Raw genomic sequence first — 19,685 nt, 5'->3', positions numbered from 1 at the left:
ATATATATATATGTAATGATTAGTCTACATAATGATCACCAAATGTACGTTTAGCCCCTGGTCAGTCCTAATCAATGATCACATGTCCTGCCCTGATAAAATCGGGTTTGCTATTTCTTGCGGGCCGACTGATCACTTAAATAGTTATTAGTGATGTGGTTGTGTTCATTTGCGCGCTTTATATATATATATATATATATATATATATATATATATATATATATATATATAATGTATGCGGTAATCTTCCGGGACGGTTTTGATCAGAATTATAAAAATGAATATTTTCACAATCCGATTCATTTTGGTGTTTGCTCTTTCGTTAAATATGTATTCATTGTTTCAACACAAACTGTGGCCCATACGTCATGTCTGGTTGAGATGAAATTATGATTTGAAACGTTCCAACCGTGACCATCTGTCTGATTGAGGACAATGTAAGATCACTGGCCGTTCCTGTTTATTCTTTTACTTGTTTCAGTTGGTTTGACTGTGGCCATGCTGGAGTACCACCTTAAAGGGTTTTTAGTATAACAAATCGACCCCAGGGCTTATTTCTTAAGCTTAGTACTTATTCTATTGGTCTCTTTTGCCGAAACGCTAAGTTACGGGGACATAAACACAATACCGGTTGTCAAGTGGTGGTGGTGGTTGTGGAAACACCGACCCCTATATATATATATATATATAGACAGGCTTCGGTACTACTTAAATACAGGTGTTACGTACAAAACATTTTAAATGTACGCTCTGTGGACGTGTAATGACACCCCAACCCACCCTAATCCACTTCATAGCGTTACGTAGATGCATCGTGGCTTCTGTACGTAAGTAGTGTCCAGGCTACTTTCACTTTCCGTGCACCAAATTCACTCACAGGGCTTTGGTCGGCCCAAGGCTATGGAAGACACATGCCCAAGGTGCCACGCAGTGGGACTGAACGTGGGACCATGTGGTTGGTAAGCAAGCTTCTTAACACACAACCACACCTTGAATTTTTTTTTTTTTTTTTTTTTTATGTTTTCAAATTTAAATTTATTGCAGATGAATTACAAATCAAAACTGAGAAAATTTCATACATATTATCAAAGTGAATACAGTTTATCATCATCGTGTAACATCCTTTTTCCCTGCTGGCAAGGATTGGACAGTTTGATGACAAGAGCTGACCAGATACCAGTTGTCTGTTGTGGCATGGTTTCTATGTCTGGATGCCCTTTTTAACGCCAATCAATTTACTGAGTGTGCTGGGTACCTTTTATGCGCCACTGGCATGGGTGCATTTATGCAATGCCAGTATGAGTACATTTTTAAGTGGTACCAGTACCTGTGAAAGACAAGCCGTATTTATAGGACGGCAGTGATTCTACTTGGCTTGGTGTGTTTTTTCTCAAGTACAGCAGATCGCTGCAACTCTCGGCCCCTTCTCATTTCCTCAGTGAGATTCCGCATCCAAAGCTATATATATGTACATACACACACATGATGGGCTTCTTTCAGTTTCCGCCTACCAAATCCACTCGCAAGGCTTTGGTCGGCCTGAGGCTATAGCAGAAGACACTTGCCCAAGGTACCACACAGCGGAATTGAACCCAGAACCATGTGGTTGGGAAGCAAGCTTCTTACCACAGTCATCACCATAATTATTTAATGTCCGTTTTCTATGCTGGCATGGGTTGGATGAGTTTGACAAGAGCTGGCAAGCCAGAGGGCTGTGTCAAGCCCCATTGTCTGTTTTGACATGATTTCGATGGTTAGATACCTCTTTCTAACGCCAACTACTTTACTAAGTGTGCTGGGTGCTTCTATCGTGGTACCAACACCAGTAGGGGTCACCAAGTAATTTGTAAGATACGAAAAAGAAATTCCCCTTGACCAGAGGTGGAGTGGAGGTAGTATTGAGGGAGGTGGCTTTGAGCCAGTTGATGAGAAGTTAAAAGAATAATAGAGAGAGAGAGATAAGGGTTTTTGTGTTTGCCCTACCCATAACTTAGCAGTTCAGGAAAAGAGAATAATAGAAAACGTATCAGGTTTTAAAAAAGTTTGGCTGAAACCCTTCAAAGGCAGTGCTCCAGCATGGTCATAGTCAAATGACTGAAAGATTGTGTGAGTGAGCCTTGTACTTCCTTGTGTCGTGTATGTAAACAATGGCGTTGTTTTGTCTATTGACCGTGCAGGTATATCGACATGTCCTGACATGTTGTGCAACTTGTGTAAATAAAAGACCTGTTTGTGTTGTGTTGTTTGTTTCCTGTTCTCTGTGTAAACTTATCTGAGCTGTTTGTTGTTCAGTAAATTGGGAGAGGATTGACTTACTTGGAAACAATTGGGGATTGATGATCGGAAGGATATCTGGCCCTAGAAAAACTCTTGTCTGAGCCATGCAAACATAGAAAAGCAGACGTGACAATGACGAAGGTGAGTGGACAAGGAGAACATGAGTAGGACCAAGGGTCATCGTAATCATCATTTGATATCCATTTTCCATGCTGGCATGGGTTGGACGGCTTGACAGGGGCCCACATCGATTGCCTGATTTGGCATGGTTTCTATGGCTGGATGCCCTTCCTAACACCACCCACTTCAAACAGTGTACTGGGTGTTTTTTTTTCATAGCACCAGCACTTTTTATGTGGTACCAGTACCAATGCTCTTTATGTGGCACCAGTGCTTTTTACGTGGCACCAGCACCGGTCCTTTTCATGTGGCACCACCACCAATGCTTCTTATATGTGGCGATCCACGATATTCAAAATGCCGAGAATGGTTGGTACCTGATGATGAAGAATCCCAATACACAATTCTGTGGCCTGGCTTCAGAACACTTGGAAATTCTTGCCACTTCATTCTATTTTTGTGTAAATGTTTCCATCTAGAGTTGAAGTAATTGGTTGGTTCTCTCTTTGATTCTCAGGAGTCTTTTTAGCTCCGTTTCTGAGAGATTCTGTAGATTGGGCAGAAATACTCTCATCATCAGAATCTGTAAAATGTCTTTTATTTACCCCACCCTCCACCTTCCCTCAAATACACTTTCCACTCAATCAAAGCAAACTTTTCCTTTTCTTTACTTTGCCTTGCAAGTTCTTTGGTGACCTCTCTGGTGCCAGTGTCACAAAAAAAAAAAAGTACCCAGTACATTCTGTAGAGTGGTCAGCATTAGGAAGTGCATCCAAGTGTAGAAACCATGCCAAGGCGGACATCAGGGCCTGATGTACCTCTGTGACTCATTGGACGTTGTCAAACCGTCCAACCCATGCCCGCATGGAAAATGGATGTTAAATGATAAGGATGATACCTCGATGCTGTCACCATATTTACCATCCCCTCCAAGCTGGTTTACATGGGCAGACTGGAGTCCATTCCTCTGACATTCTTGGAATAAAGTAGCTGCCATAATGTTCTCCAGTGTCAGTGATTTTGGTCAAGAATAGGTATGAGGAATGATTTCTTTGTATTTGGTTCCACTCCACCCAAAAAATGTTTCTTTTTTGCTTCTTTTATTCAGCAAATTCCAGTAACAGCAATGGAACTTCGTTTAAACGAGCGAAAACAATATCCATTCCCGTGGATATGTTACCTGAGATTGATGGATTCACAGTAAGGTGGGATTATGAAGATTCTGGCAAATGGTTGCCTCATTCGGACAGTATTTCTGAACAGTTGACTGACCGCTATAATGGTGGTGACACCGAAGTAAGCTTGTTTGCTTTTTTATGTTTTTGTTACTTCCATGTTGACTCTCAGCAGGTCTTTCATCAAGTGTTCTCTCTATCTGTCTGTCTGTCTATCTATCTATCTAACTATCCATCCATCATCACTTTAATGTCCACTTTTCCGTGCTTGCCAGTCCCCAGTCAAACCATCCAACCCATACCAGCATGGAAAGCAGACGTTAAACGATGATGCTGATGATGTCAGATAAAAAAAAAAAAACAGTAATGGGTGTGGTCATGATGATGATAGTATTGTTTGGGTGGGTAGTTAAGTATGGGGTGGTGGTGGTGGTGGTGGTAACAACAATTGATAATAAAATTTTTTTTATTTTTAAATGTTTTCATCAACAACAACAACAGGTTGAAGTCACAGATAACTCAGGACGAAAGCTGCTGATATCATTAGACCATCTCATTCAGAAGACAGCAAACAAACCAGTCCGTCAGGGACGGATTCGCTGTTGTTTCCAGGATGAAAAAGATAAAGGTCAGTTTATAACCTTAACCTCAAACCAATACATTTTGTATTTTCTTAGACTCTCTTATCCTATTTGTGTGTGTGTGTGTGCCTCTTAGCATGACTGTTTGGCAAGACATTTGGTTCCAGGTTCAGTCCCACTGTGTGGCACTTTTGTCAAGTGTCTTTTACTGTAGCCTTACGCTGACCAAAGCTTTGTGAGTGGATTTGGTAAGCAGAAACTGAAAGAAGCCCCTTGTATCTCTCTCTCTGTTTATTCACCACTATTGCTTGACAACCATTGATGGTTTGTTTACGTTCCTGTAACTTAGCAGTTCAGCAAAAGAAACTGATAGAAAAAGCACCAGGGCCGATTAGTTTCCCTAAATCGGTCAAGGCAATGCTCCAGCATGGCTACAGGCTGATGACTGAAGCAAGGAAAAAATAAAGATACACTCACATCGCATGTACATTAAACATAGTGGTATAATACTCTGCTCATATCTTCAAACACAGAAACTCCCTTTATATAGACACCGATCAAGCCCCACCGTATGTGTAAGGTGGAGTTACAGATATGTCCCTGATGATCCTTCATAGCAACTTTGCATTGATATAAGCCTCACACAAATATAACATTATCAAACTTGTTCTCCAAAAACTAGACTTTTTCTTGAAGAATCGAAGATCTGATTAGCTGCTGATGTTCTTCAAAACTGATGTACAATCTACAGCACTGCACATGTATCTGGTCTCGTGTTGTAGTTACACAAACACAAACATCTTAATCCTTTTGACATCGTATTTCTGTTGAAATACCCTGTCTTTGTTTAAATTAATTTTGAAAATAATGAGGAATTTAGTAAAATAACTTTGTCATTTATTAAGATGGTGTTTGGAACATAAATTAACATGTAATTTCTATGGAAGGTTTTAATTTAGATCACTTTAGCTCTTTTTTTTAACATGTTTCTGTTGAAATACATTGCTTCAGTTGCAATTTTGAAGAATTTAGGAAAAGCTGGAGTTTGTAACATGAAGTCTTGAAGGAAGTTTAATTTCGATCACTTTAATTCTTTTTGTTACCAAATATCTATTGAAATTCATTGCCTTTGTTTTACTTAATTTTGAAAATAATAAAGAAATTAGTAAAATAACTTTGTCGTTATTAAGCTGGAATTTAGAACGTAAAATTAACATGAAATTTTAATGGAAAGATTTAATTTATTGTAAAACCAAGGTTAGTCTCAAGCAAGATGGCACCAAATGGGTTAAACTTTTTTTTTCTTTCTTATTTCTGTTATTTACATGTTTTGATATTTTGTTTCTTTACTTTCAAGAATACTACTCTTGGCAGTGGCAGGCTAAGAATGGAACATGGCAAACATACTGTATCCCATCCAGTCTGGCATTGGAGAAGGCTTTCAGGAAGTCGGTGCCAACAGTAGACATTGTAACAAGTAATCAATCATTCCTAATTGACCTTCAGACGCTGAAGCAGTCAAACGAAGTGGACAATGTCATCTCGTCAGTGCAAAGAATTAAAAGTATGTCAACTTAAACCATTTGCCTGTCCAAAGTCATTTTTACAAATTTGTCCTAAGCATCCATGTTTGTTTCAGACTTTTAGTTATTCCTTGTTTCATGTTCTGGGCATTTTATAAAACTTTCTTTTCAGAAATCCCCAAATATTCTGGGGGTTGAAAGAAATTGGGGATGTGTATCATGTATCATGCATGGACACCGGGGAAATATGTCTGGTGGGTCATCAGATGTGATACACAGGACAAGGGAATAGTCAAAACCTTTTATAATGTTGCAGTAAACAGATGTTGATGTATATCTTGATCCAGCAGACTCATGATGAAGAGTATTCCAGCTGTAACTACTCCCCCCCCTTTTCTTTTCATTGGGTAGAGTGCCTTGGGTTATTTCAGTTTCTTGCATTCCTGGTTCAAATCTAGCCATGGCTGGCCTTATCCTTTTATTCTTCTGGGATCATTAAATACACTCCAAGATTTAACAGGATCTGATGGTCCAAAAATTTCATTGAACTCCAGTGTCCACTTTGACAGGGTCTCTATAGCTAGATACTTTTCCTAAAGCCAACCACTCTTTTGCATTAGATGAGATGCCCCATGGAATCTTAAAGATTTGCATGCTCCAAGTTCAAGTCCTGTCTCCCCCTCACTAGAAAATGAATCAAAAACAAAGAAGAAATAAAACTCAGATCTTCCAGGACTCAGGAAAAAGCAATGATAGGATTGAAAAGTCCTTAAGTAAGTACCTCAAATGATTAATCACCAGTGACTAGTGAGCAACACAACCTCTCTGGTGTGGGTGCACCCAGCATAAACTGTAAAGTGTTTAACAAATGAGTTTAGAAAGCATAGAGTTGAAAGGTGTCTTTTTTGTTAGCCTGGTGTATTTGTATTAGGAGCTTCTGAAGTGTTTTGTCCAGATTGATAATCCCTTATTAATAACTCCTTCTGTATGACACACACTTGCTGGAGGTCCCTGGCATGGTCCCAGTTTGCTAATGGAAACCAGTGAAAGAATACGTCTGTCTCTTCCATTCCACAGGTGGAGCTTCGTCATCGACTTCAGACGACACGGTAGATAACTCTTGTAATAGCAGTACTAGTAGTAGCGCCAGCAGTCGGAATGGTCGTAAGACGAATGCAACACAGTCGCAGGCGACGACGAACCGCAAGAAAAGTGGTAAACCCTGTACTCAGTCTGCGGACAAAGTGAAGAAGGAATGTCCTGAAGAGAATGGTCACAGCAATGAAGACAAGAAGAAAAGTAAGTAGTCTCCCTTCTAAACTCTTTAGCTCCAGATTACTTACGTCATTACTTTTTTGCACATGGCTCAGTGGTTAGGGTGTTCGGCTCAGGATCATAAGATCGTGAGTTCAATTCCTGGCAGCGTGTTGTGTCCTTGAGCAAGACACTTTATTTCATGTTGCTGCAGTCCACCCAGCTGGGAAAAATGAGATGTACCTGTAACTCAGAAGTGCCAACCGTTTCATATTTTATGTCCTGCTGAATCATCCTGCAGACTACATCAATTTCACAAGCAGGCTGTTCCGTTGATTGGATCAACTGGGACACGAGTGGCATTTCGTTTGTTTTTGCATTTTAAGCTCGAATTCTGCTGAGGTCGATTTTGCTTTTCGTCCTTTCGAGGTCAATAAAACAAGTGCTCGTCAAGCACTGGGCTTGATGTTATCTACCTCCCCCCCCCCTCAAAAACTACTAGTCCCCCGTCAAAATTTAAAAATATTACTATTATTAAGGCAGCGAACTGGCAGAACCATTAGTACACCGGACAAAATGCTGAGCAGTATTTCCATCCATCTTTACATTCTGAGTTCAAATTCTGCCAAAGTCGATTTTACCTTTCATCCTTTTGGGGTTGATGAAATCGACTTATCCTGCCTCCACCAAAATTTCAGGCCTTGTGCCTATAGTAGAAAAGATTATTATTATTAGGGCATCCAGGTGTAGAAACTCTGCCAAATCAGACTGGAGCCTGCTGTTGCCATCCGGTTTCATCAGTCAAATCGTCCAACCCATGCTAGCATGGAAAGCGGACGTTAAACGATGATGATGATGATGATGATGATTAAGGTGGCAATCTGGCAGACTCGTTAGCATGCTGTGCAAAAGGCTTAGTGGCATTTCGTCCATCTTTATGTTCTGAGTTCAAATTCCACTGGAGTCAACTTTGCCTTTCATCCTTTTGGGGTTGATATAAGTACCAGTTGAACACTGGGGCTGATTTAATCGACTTAAGTCCTCCCCCAAAAACTGCTGGCCTTGTGTGAAAATTTGAAACCATTTTTATCATTATTATTATTATTATTATTATTGTGATGAGCTGGCAGAATCATGAGTGTGTGGGACAAAATGCTTTGCTGTTTTATGTTGGAACTGTCAACATCTGGCCTCTTACACTTACCCTACAATGTCATTGAAAAAAATATACACTCACATCATTGAAATCTTGAAGTTGCAACATAATGCTTGCTTAATTTAAAACAATGGGAATAAATAAAGATTACATTTAATAGAATAATCTGAATATACTAAAGGGTTACAATATCTACTGCAATGTCATACGTTTTGTGTAATTCTCTGTTACTATTCTTCTGGTTTCTTACAAATGATTTCTTAGATTGCTCGTAATAAAACGGTTAATTTATATTCCAGTCAAGACAGTGGTGGTCAGAGGAATGGCGTCAGTAGACGATGAGTGTCCTTTATTGGGTCGTGTCCATGTTTATACCCAAGGAAATGATGTCTGGGACTGTATGCTTAACCAGGTAGAGTTCAAATTTCTCGTTTATTTGTATTTTATGCTAGAAATAGTAGCCATCAATAAGACTGCAGTTTGATCTGGAAGGTGGGGGTGTATCCTAAACAAAATGGCATTACTTTTTGACTCACCCTCGTATGTATGTATGTATGTCTTATACATCCAGGCAGTTCAACTTACGTCCTTCTTTTTTTCTGTAGACCAATGCACTCAACAACAACAACAAGTTCTATTTGATCCAACTTCTGCAACAAGACAACAGTCGTCACTACTACGTGTGGCTGCGATGGGGCCGCGTTGGATACAAGGGCCAGACCAATCTTATAGACTGTGCCTTAGACTTAAACAATGCCATCGATGTGTTCACCAAAAAGTAAGTAACCCATCACTCTTCAAACACTACTCAGCCACGTATTTACTTAAGAACACAATGCACTGCCTGATCTGGGAATTGAACCCATGATCTTGTGAGCTTCAGTACAATACTTTAATCACAAGGTCATCATTAACGTAAGACATCTTTTGTGAATTTCTCTTTTCCTAACATAACATGATCTTGGCACCATTGTGAATCTTCCTACAAATGGAATAATATTCCTGCTAACAATAATATAGGTTCATGAAGACTCCTACTATGTAATAATGCACCTTTTGTGGGGGTCACTCCCTCTAACACCTTTAGGGTCCATGTAAGATTTTGTTGTTAAAATTTCTGAGCAATAAATTGGTTATGCAGGGTGGGCCAAAAGTCACAAAGGTGTTTCAATATTTAATAAGTTCTGTCTGATTTAACATGTTTTTTATGGTTGGATACCGTTTCTAATACCAACAACTTTATCGAGTGTACTGGGTACTTTATACATGGCAGCAACACCTGTATATGTGTGTGACAGGATTCTTTTAATCTCCGTTAGCAAATTCACTCAAGGACTTGGTCATCCTGGGTCTGTAGTAGCAGACCCTTGCCTAAGGTGCCACACAGTGGGACTGAACCCGAAACCACGTGGTTACAAAACAAACTTTTTACCACATAGCTGTTCTTTCATCTGTAACACATCTATATTAAGTACTTCTTCTGTTGTGTTTCATTCATTCCTGCACGGTTGAGCATTTTCGTTCCTTTTCTTTCAGATTTCACGATAAGACAAAAAACGATTGGAGTGAACGACACAAATTTAAACAAGTCTCAGGAAAATATGATCTGATTCAAATGGATTACAGTACTCAGGTATATATTAATTAACAACTGATGATTACCTTAGATTCCTCTCATCACACTGAACCATTAATTACAGGTGTTCAGATAAAGTTTCTGCTTGTTTGTTCTTATATCCATTTTCCCATTCTTTATATATGTGTTAAATGATGATGATGATGATGATATATGTATATATGAACAACGTCATAACATATATATGTATGTATATATATATATATATATATATATATATGTTTTGATGCTGTTCAAATGCTGCAAGTGATTTAACACCATTTTTCCATCTTCAACCATGTATGTGTATATAAAACAAACTGAAGCACATGTCTAAGCACCAGTCTATGGGAGATGCAACTTCCATTAAGAATTGGTCATCAGTCCATGGTGACCAATCCAGCTTAGCATGGAAAGTAGACAGACAACAATGATGATGATGATGGTGGTGGCAGCAATTAAATAGACAGACATAATAAATGATGTGCTTTTTATTTTTGTTAGGGAAAAGATGATGTTGATGGGAATAATACGAAAAAAGAAAGTGTCTGCAAAGTTCCTGACTCCAAACTTGACCCCTCTCTGCAAGTAAGTTTCATTTTCCTTCTGTAAGTCCCCCCTCCCCATCTCTCTTTTTCTTTCACCACAAACAATGTTGTTCTGTCTACTCTTACACTATAGGCAACACTGTCTATGTCCTGTCACTGTGTTATGTTACTTTATCCATGTTCTGTCTGTAAGCTACATTATCCATGTTCTGTTTCTAAGTTACTTTATCAATGTTCTGTTGCAGAAATTGATAAAGTTAATATCTGACATTGATTCGATGAAAGAAACGGTCATTGAGATGAAATATGATGCACAGAAAGCTCCACTGGGTAAGTTGTGTTGTTGATGTATTTGTGTATGTGTGTGTATTCATAGGTAGGGTTAAAATCGAAGCTGTGTCTTCTTGAAGCACATCAGCTTGTTCCAATTCCATATGGAGATGTCTTATTCATGTGAGGTACACATTACAGTTGAAAATTACTTACAGAGTAATTTATATCATGACAGGAGATTGGAAAATTGTTTGGTATTACTTATTCATGATTACACATATTTCATTTGCTTATGGGAGTTACAAAATGGTACATGCGATAGAAAACAAGTAAGATATCTACTATCAGAAATTCTTCAGACAGAGAATTGAATATTTCTCTGTTTGAAGAATTTCTAATAGTAGATATCTTACAAGTTTACCTAACATGTACACCTATTAGCCATGAGTGCTTTCCACTAAAAAGTTCTTGGCTTTGGGTAAAAGAAAATACAGGAGGATCAATTAATTATTATTTTATTCAATAAAGTAGACAGACAGTTGACCGACAGAACAATTGACCGATTGGACAATTTGTGGTTCTATCAATATAGACATATAGACATATCCTTTGTATAGAAGCATTCTGTTTTGATGAACTCCATGATCGATACTTCCGCATGTCGACTTATTGTCCAATCGGTGAATTGTCTGTCAACAAATTGTCTGCACAAGATTCAACCTATTCCCCTCTCAGATTCACACACCTACTGCAGTGGTCCTTCAGTTTTTTTAAGCCCTTTAAAATAACTCAGAAGGTTGGGCCTCCAACCATGCTTTTTGCAATATCCTTAAAGCCAGGAACTTTTCAGCCCCCCCCCCCCCTCGTACATCTAAAACAAAATATTTTCATGAACCCTTAACATACTTCTGTGTTTACCCAATTTACTATTTTGCTGGTGTGGACCCCCTAAAATTTTATATTGACCCCAGTTGAGAACCATTTACCTAGAAGATAAAACTGTCTGTGATACAACAATGTGAAAGAATAATTAGTAAACAAAAACCCTGCTTTGAATTTGAAGCTTTACAATTAATCTGTTTAATTAAACTTTGCTAGGTCGTTTAACGGTGAAACAGATCCAAGCTGGTTACCAAGCTTTGAAAAAAATTGCTGCCTGTATAGAAAAGAAGAACTTTGGTGCTAGCTTGTCTTCAGCATGCGATGAATTTTACACAAGAATTCCACACACTTTTGGGTAGGTATAGAAGAATTTTTCAAAGCTTTTATGTGGTTATTCAATCTTCTAGAAATAGCAGTTAAACCACCCAGGCAGGGTAGACAGTCTTGTGCTTGCATTTCCCAGATATCGTGGTTGATCCCAAAGCTCTTCAGTGAGGCTTTGAGTGTATTCTAGAAGCGTTTTTTCTCTTGGGATCTCCAACCATGTCTCCCATTCCTCTGGTGACAGTGTTCTCAATTACCCTGCAGAGAACTTACCATTCCTTCTTCCCAACTTAGTTAGCTTATAGAATTGAATAATTTTTCACTCTTGAACTTGTCTTGCTTTGAAGATGGAATTTATGTTTTTCTCTTTTTGTTTTTTGATGTGTTGTGAATGAATTTGTCCATGGAAACCATCTGTCTCACTCATTCTGTTGTGTTGATGTGTGTCCAGCATGAGAAAACCCCCTGTAATCCGTGATGAGCAGACAGTCAAAGAAAAGATCCAGTTACTCGAGGTAGGAAGCATTTTTTTTATTCCTTTGTTGTTGAAATGTTAAATACAGGCGCAAGAGCGGGAGTGTGGTAAGTAGCTCGCTTACCAACCACATGGTTCCAGGTTCAGTCCCACTCCGTGGCACCTTGGCAAGTGTCTTCTACTACAGCCTCGGGCTGACCAAAGCCATGTGAGTGGATTTGGTAGACGGAAACTGAAAGAAGCCCATCGTATATATATATATATATATATATATATATATGTGTGTGTGTGTGTTTGTGTTTGTTCCCCCCATCATCGCTTGACAACTGGTGCTGGTGTGTTTATGTCCATGTAACTTAGCAGTTCGGCAAAAGAGACCGATAGAATAAGTACTAGGCTTACAAAAACCAAGTCCTGGGGTCAATTTGCTTGACTAAAGGCAGCGCTCCAGCTTGGCCGCAGTCAAAAGACTGACACAAGTAAAAGAATACAAAGAATAAATAGGAAAAATGCAAAACTGATTCTGACACACACGCACACATCAAGTTCTGTTCCATGGCATGACATCTTGGGCAAGTATCTTATGCTATAGGCCTGGGCTTACCAATGCCTTGTCAGTGGATCTGGTACATGAAAACTGAAAGAAGCCCATTTTGTGTATGTGTGTATATCTTTTATTTTTTTACTTGTTTTAGTCATTTGACTGTGGCCATGCTGGGGCACCACCTTGAAGGGTTTTAGTTGAATAAATCACCCTAGGACTTATTAACTTTTGAAGCCTAGTACTTAATCAATCAGTCTCTTTTGACAAACTGCTAAGTTATGGGGATGTAAACACACCATCACCGGTTGTCAAGCAGTGGTGGGGGACAGACACAAAGACACACACACACACACAAACACACATATATATATATATATATATATATATATATATATATATACACACACACACACATACATATATATGACGAGGTTCTTTCAGTTTCACAAGGCTTTGGTCGGCCCAATGCTATAAAAGAAGACACTTGCCTAAGGTGCCACACAGTAGGACTGAACCTGGAACCATGTGGTTGGGAAGCAAGTTTCTCACCACACAGCCATGCCTGCATATGGATATAGATGTATGTATGTGTGATGGGTGTAAACAAGTGTCACCGTCTTTTATGGAAAGCATATTTGGCCGTGGTGAGGAATATTTACTTTGCTTGAAAACAAGAAAGGCGTTGGCATCGGGTTGGACATTCAGCCATAAAAAATCTCTTTGGCCCATGCAAGTATGGATGAGTGGACATGAAAAACCATGATAACGATGAAGAATTAGATATATGTAATAAGTTTTCTCATCGTTTCCATTTACCAAACTTCATTCCCAAGGCACTGATCAACTTGATGCTGGTGTAGAATCTATTTGTCCAAGATACAAGCAGCAGGATTGAACCTGTTGCCATACAGCCATCATATGTCAACATCATAACAATCACCATCATTATCAACCACACTATTTCTTAAATGTTTTACTTTTTTTATTTTCCCAGGCCTTAGGGGATATAGAGATTGCCATCAATATCTTGAAACAAGGGGACATGTCAGAAAACCCCATCGACAAGACTTACAAATCCCTGGAATGCGAGCTCACACTCGTCTCTTCAGATCATCCAGATTTCAAGGTAAGACACGTCACAGCTCATCCCAAGATCATTGGAGGACTTTCAAAACATAATCATTAACCCTTCTGTTATATTTCTAACCAAAATATTTTTTTAAAAAATACCTTGTGTCTAGATGTTGTCATGGTAACTAAGTAGATGGCCTCAAACTGTTTTGTTGTCTGTATTTTCCCAGCTTGTGAGCAACTACCTCCAAAACACTCATGCTGTCACCCACAACAGTTATAGAATGCAGCTCATGGAAGTGTACAGCTGCACGAAAATGGCTGAACACAACCAGTTTGTTGATTATGGGAACAGGTAAGACAATTACTACTACTACTACTACTACTACTACTACTATAACAATCATTATCATGATCCCAACCACTACTACTATCACCACCACCACCACTACTACCTGGCATGCAACCACTTGGGGAATGACTTGGTCACTAGAAATAACAATGAAATCTTCCTCAAATCGTAACCTCCTCTCTTATGATAACAGCTCATTAGATGCTGTGTCTGAGGAAATGACAGGATGTTCATGGTTGCATTACCTTTCATCACAGTTTTCCTTAATATGGGTAAACAACAGCAATTTTAACATCCTATGAACGTCCCTGGTCAGGTGAATTATCTCATGAGGCTGTAATAGATTTCACAGCGAAAAAAATGTTGCTGAACAATGGTTAAATAATGTTGTGTGTGTTTAGTAATATACTGGGTTGAAGGTCACTATCTGTGAAGACCTATTTACAACTAAGTGGATAAAAGCTCCCAGCACACTCTGTAAAGGGGTTGGCGTTAGGCAGGGCATCCGGCTATAGAATCCATGTGACAACAGGCAGTTTGGAGTCTCAACAACCACCCAGCTACCCAGTTTTTATCAAACCGTCCAACCCATGCCAGCATGGAAAACAGACAGTAAACAACGACAATGATGGACACCTGTAGCTGAGTATACAGGCCTACAACATCATCCAAACCTCACATATAGTTAAGGACACAGTAAATAACAGGGACTTATTCTATCAAATTAGACAGGGTTTCAACTAAAAAAACATAATACCACATTTCAATGATTAAAATCTCTTTTCAAACTGTTTGCTGTTGTTGTTGTTCATTCTACATTCTGTAAGTGTTTTGTGTTCTTTATTTTCTAGGATGTTGTTATGGCATGGATCCCGTCTAACCAACTGGGTTGGTATTCTCAGTCGTGGACTACGTATAGCACCACCGGAAGCCCCTGTCACTGGTGATATGGTCAGTGTTTACCTTAGATTATTTTCCACTTTTATTACTATTTATCCATACTTGCAACAGCTGCACATACACAAACACACGCATGCACATGTATATGTATACATACATGCACATATAGGGTGCTTTAGAATTTCAATGATGTGATGGTTTATTTTTAGAATGACATTGTAGAGTAGGTGTAAGAGACCCAATCTGGTCAGTTTGAACATAAAACGAGTGGGATATTCAGGTTGGATATGGCCAGTTTGAATACGAAAGAGTTAAGGCAGATTTTCTGCAGCATTTTCCCTTGGTCTGTAGGTCTTGACTGAATATAGGAAATAATAATTGACAGTGACACTTATTTACAACTATCATGCAATGACAAGACAAAGAAATACACATTCATACAGATAAGCACATACACATAGAAATATGATGGGCTTCTTTCAGTTTCCATCTACCAAATCCACTCATGAGTCATACAACCTCATCTTACTCTTTTGTATCAAACTCCCAATCGAAAACTGACTCTGCATTCTTTCCACAGTTTGGTAAAGGAATATATTTTGCTGATATGTCCAGCAAGAGTGCCAATTACTGTTTTGCAACAAAGAAAAGAAATATTGGTCTGGCACTTCTTTGTGAGGTAAGAATTATCTGCTAACTCAATGTTCTTCACTTGAATGTGTGTGTGTGTATTTGAGTTTATAACAACTAGATGTGTTGGTAGAAACTTCTCTTAAAAGTATTTTCAGTGAGCCTTATGTAAAAGTAAATTGTTTTGCATAGGAAATCAAGTTGTCCGTCGAGTATAGTTGCAGTTACTTCCCTTCTGTTTGATGGTGAGTGATGGTTTGTTGATTTATGTGTGCTGGATTCTTTGTCACTATGTGATTAAGGATTTATGATATGGTGATTCTTTTATGGCTTGACTGATGGCCTGATAATGTCTGATAGTTGTGTTTGATGATATATATGGTGGAGGCTTGTTTGATGATTTGTGTGTTGTCTGATAGTTTATTGGTTAATGGTTGTTTGATGATTTGTATGATGGAAGCTTACTTGATGATTTCTGTTGTCTGATGGTTTATTCATTGTTTGATATATAGTGATGGATTGTTTCATGGTTGTCTGATAATTATGTGTGATGATATATACGATGGTGGCTTGTTTGATGATTTCTGTGTTTCCTGATGCTTCAATTATTGTCTGATAATATTTTCTTTTCTAACAAAATATCAACCTTTGACCAGGTGTCACTTGGTGAGATTCATGAGCTGTTGGAAGCCAACTATTATGCGGACAGACTACCTCCAGGCAAAAACAGTGTCAAGGGACTTGGTCGTGTGGCCCCTCACCCCAGCAGTTACCAAACATTGTAAGTAGTTCTAAATGTTTACAAAAAAAAAAAAATTATTTTTCAAAGTTAGAAATATTTACTGCTTTTGTCTTCTCCATCTTTCTCCCACTTCCTTTTACCCTCTCTCTCTCTTCATATATATACACACACACATACACGCATATATATATAAGAGAAAATGGATTGAACAACATTCTTTATTTTAAAATCCCTACAATTGTTACCACACCTCATTACACCAGTTGCACGTTAATGAGATGATATAATGAACCTGTGGTGTAATTACTATCACTTGTCCAAGGTGTAAAATGCACTTTTTCATCATCATCATCATCGTTTAACGTCCGCTTTCCATGCTAGCATGGGTTGGACGATTTGACTGAGGACTGGCAAACCAGATGGCTACACCAGGCTCCAATCTGATCTGGCAGAGTTTCTACAGCTGGATGCCCTTCCTAACGCCAACCACTCCGAGAGTGTAGTGGGTGCTTTTACGTGCCACTGGCACGAGGGCCAGTCAGGCGGTACTGGCAACGGCCACACACATACATGCATTTCAGTTATGCAGTACCAACACTGACATATACATATTCCATAATCCTACACACATTTACCACATGCACTGTTTGCCATTCTATTCTTATACTTCTGTGTTTTTCTTTACAGGAAAGATGGTATGATTATACCAAATGGCGCTGGTTCAGACACTGGTGTTGTTAATCCAGCCGGTTATACCTTAAATTACAATGAATATGTTGTTTATGACACGAGGCAAGTGAAAATGAAATATCTCGTCAAGATTCAGTTTGACTTCAAATAATTCCACAATATTCCTAACAGACAATATCTGTCTTCCATATATATGATATATATATATTGTTGACATATAGCACCAGGACAGCTCCTGTTTGAGCAGATAGACTTATGATGCAGCAATACGTTCGGACTTTGATCATGTATCCAGTACCACATCATCCTAGATACACATGTCCACCGGCGTTCATAAGAGGATCAGGTATGGTTGCTATTTCTAGCACATCAAGCAACCACGTGTATGTTATGTAGATACATACATACATAGTTATTTTTTTTCTTTTGTTGTAGGTCTCATACTCACACAAACATGCCACACACTTCCTCATGCCTTTAATTAAAGACAAAAATCTCAATGTTATTTTGTTATTTTCTTATTATTATTTATTATCTCTATTTTTATTTTCCATCCTTCAAGAAACTAAATATTTTGAGATTTTTCAAGTAAAGGAAGATAAAAGAGCCAAGTGTATTCAGCATGAAAGGGGCAACAAAGGGATGCCATATATGGTTGTCTTTTTAAGAATAGTAGCTAAATATCCCCCTTTTTTTTTTACAGTGATCTGTAAAGAACCCATTGGAGAACATAGTCCCAGTGGTAGTCTCTGGGAATAAAAGACAGCAGAGTCAAAGCTGGAATTTCTACACAGGTCTGCTTGGTCAGGGCTGACCTATGGTTAAAAATCGTCTTCACCATTACCATGAACTAGGAATTGTCATTCCAGATTTTTGGTACCAGAAATTAAAATAAATCGTTGCTGTAGTTTAGATTTAGGGCAGCCTCGATGCAGCAAAGCAATAATCAAAAGTTTTCTGCCAGGATCATCCTGTCCATTGCTTCTGAGAGTGTAAGGTAGGTCTGGAGAAGTTGCAGGGGTGTTCTGTACAGGAGGTAAGAGCTGGAGTCTTTACAGATGAACCAAGAGACAGACTGGATATAAGAGAAATCAGCTCAACTTTGCAAGAGAAAAGGCTGCACCATGGTTCTTCTTATGGAGAATGATAAGTGATCCAAATGGAAGGAACCTGAAGACCTGAGAAATGGTGATGCTTTAAGACAGGTAAGTAACAGCCTTATAAAAAGCAGATGTGATGGTGTGTATCTTTGTATATATCCTCATCATTCTTTAACATTCGTAATCCGTGCTGATGATTTCACTTGGCTTGATGGATCTTTGCAAGCTTGGCATTTCATCACTTCATCCCATGTCTCCCTCTTCCACAGTTTCCTTCCACCGGTAGAGATCGGCACTTCTTCACACACCTGTCTACAATCCATATGCATCACATGACCATAACGCAGTCGTCTCTCTCTCTCTCTTACACACCACTTCTTATTCCCAACTTTTCTCTCAAGGCACTTACTCTGTTATACACGCTTACTAACCTTTCACATCCAGCGAAGCATACTAGCTTCCTTTCTTTCGAGCCTACACATGTCCTCAGCAGTCACAGCCCATGTTTCACTGCCATGTAGCATGGCTGTTTACACACAGGCATCATACTATTTGCCTTTCAATATACTTTTGTATATTGTTTATAATATATTGGCAGAATCGTTAGCACAAAATGCACAGCAACATTTTTTCCAGCTTTAAATTCTGAGGTCAACTTATCTTATGATGACAAAGTACAAGTTGAGTACTGGGGGGGGTGATGCCATCAACAAGCCCCTTTCCCACCTGAAGAAAGATTTACAACAGCAGAGGGGTATGTATTTGATTTTGTTTACATTTTATTTATCATTAATGTTATTTTTGCTGTTAAAAGCCATTTATGAAAATATTTCATTTTGTTTTTTTTTTTAAATATTTGGAATCTCTTCTCGGTTGTTAGTAGATTCACATCAGTGAGTAATGACCAGCTAGACTACTGTCCAAGTAATATTGTCTGTCATTACGTTCTGAGTTCAAATTCTGCCGAAGTTGACTTTGCCCTTCATCCTTTCAGGGTCAATAAATTAAGTACCAGTTGCATACTGGGGTCGATCTAATCGACTGGAACCTCCCTTAAATTTCGGGTTTTGTGCCTAGAGTAGAAAAGAATATTTTCTGCAGAAGGGATACCGCAATGTTGTAGCATGGGCAACCTCACAGAGAATCCTCCCCATGCATTCCAGGAGAGCCCTGCTTGGATCTTTCCACAGACCCTGTCATTCACTGCTAACAATGTACGGCAAGGGAGATATATCCCTATTTATAAAACCCGTAACACATCTCAGAATATCACAATATTTAAAGGGGTCACAAAGACTAAAGATCCTTTATAGATGCAGCTGTTGTCCCACCCTCTACTGCTCCCCCACCCCTCGTTCTTGTCCTCATAAAATTTTCAATCTCTCTGGGGTGGGAATGAGGCCTGTCCTATCCACAAAGTTTTCAAAAAAAGAAAAATGGCCAAGTTAGACTA

General features: G+C 38.8%; 1 protein-coding gene across 1 annotated transcript in view; it reads left to right on the top strand.

Annotated features, from left to right (window-relative positions):
* The window catches only part of LOC106873875 (poly [ADP-ribose] polymerase 2), a 19,353-nt gene extending 1,716 nt beyond the window's left edge, over positions 1-17,637 (top strand). Inside the window, exons 2-18 of the mRNA XM_014921397.3 lie at positions 3,506-3,693; positions 4,074-4,200; positions 5,511-5,717; positions 6,754-6,975; positions 8,386-8,498; positions 8,692-8,864; positions 9,623-9,719; positions 10,206-10,289; positions 10,495-10,579; positions 11,621-11,759; positions 12,180-12,243; positions 13,742-13,873; positions 14,049-14,173; positions 15,022-15,121; positions 15,651-15,749; positions 16,357-16,481; positions 17,130-17,637. Coding sequence (XP_014776883.1) covers positions 3,506-3,693; positions 4,074-4,200; positions 5,511-5,717; positions 6,754-6,975; positions 8,386-8,498; positions 8,692-8,864; positions 9,623-9,719; positions 10,206-10,289; positions 10,495-10,579; positions 11,621-11,759; positions 12,180-12,243; positions 13,742-13,873; positions 14,049-14,173; positions 15,022-15,121; positions 15,651-15,749; positions 16,357-16,481; positions 17,130-17,283 — 2,234 coding nt within the window. The 3' untranslated portion in view covers positions 17,284-17,637. The remainder of the gene's footprint in view (positions 1-3,505; positions 3,694-4,073; positions 4,201-5,510; positions 5,718-6,753; positions 6,976-8,385; positions 8,499-8,691; positions 8,865-9,622; positions 9,720-10,205; positions 10,290-10,494; positions 10,580-11,620; positions 11,760-12,179; positions 12,244-13,741; positions 13,874-14,048; positions 14,174-15,021; positions 15,122-15,650; positions 15,750-16,356; positions 16,482-17,129) is intronic.
* Positions 17,638-19,685: the final 2,048 nt, after the last annotated feature.

The sequence above is a fragment of the Octopus bimaculoides genome, chromosome 25 (assembly GCF_046866305.1).
Source record: "Octopus bimaculoides isolate indiv1 chromosome 25, ASM4686630v1, whole genome shotgun sequence".
In the NCBI taxonomy this organism is placed as follows: Eukaryota; Metazoa; Mollusca; class Cephalopoda; order Octopoda; family Octopodidae; genus Octopus; species Octopus bimaculoides.
The sequence above is the reverse complement of the archived record's forward strand: the minus strand, read 5'-3'. Positions and strand labels throughout refer to the sequence as shown.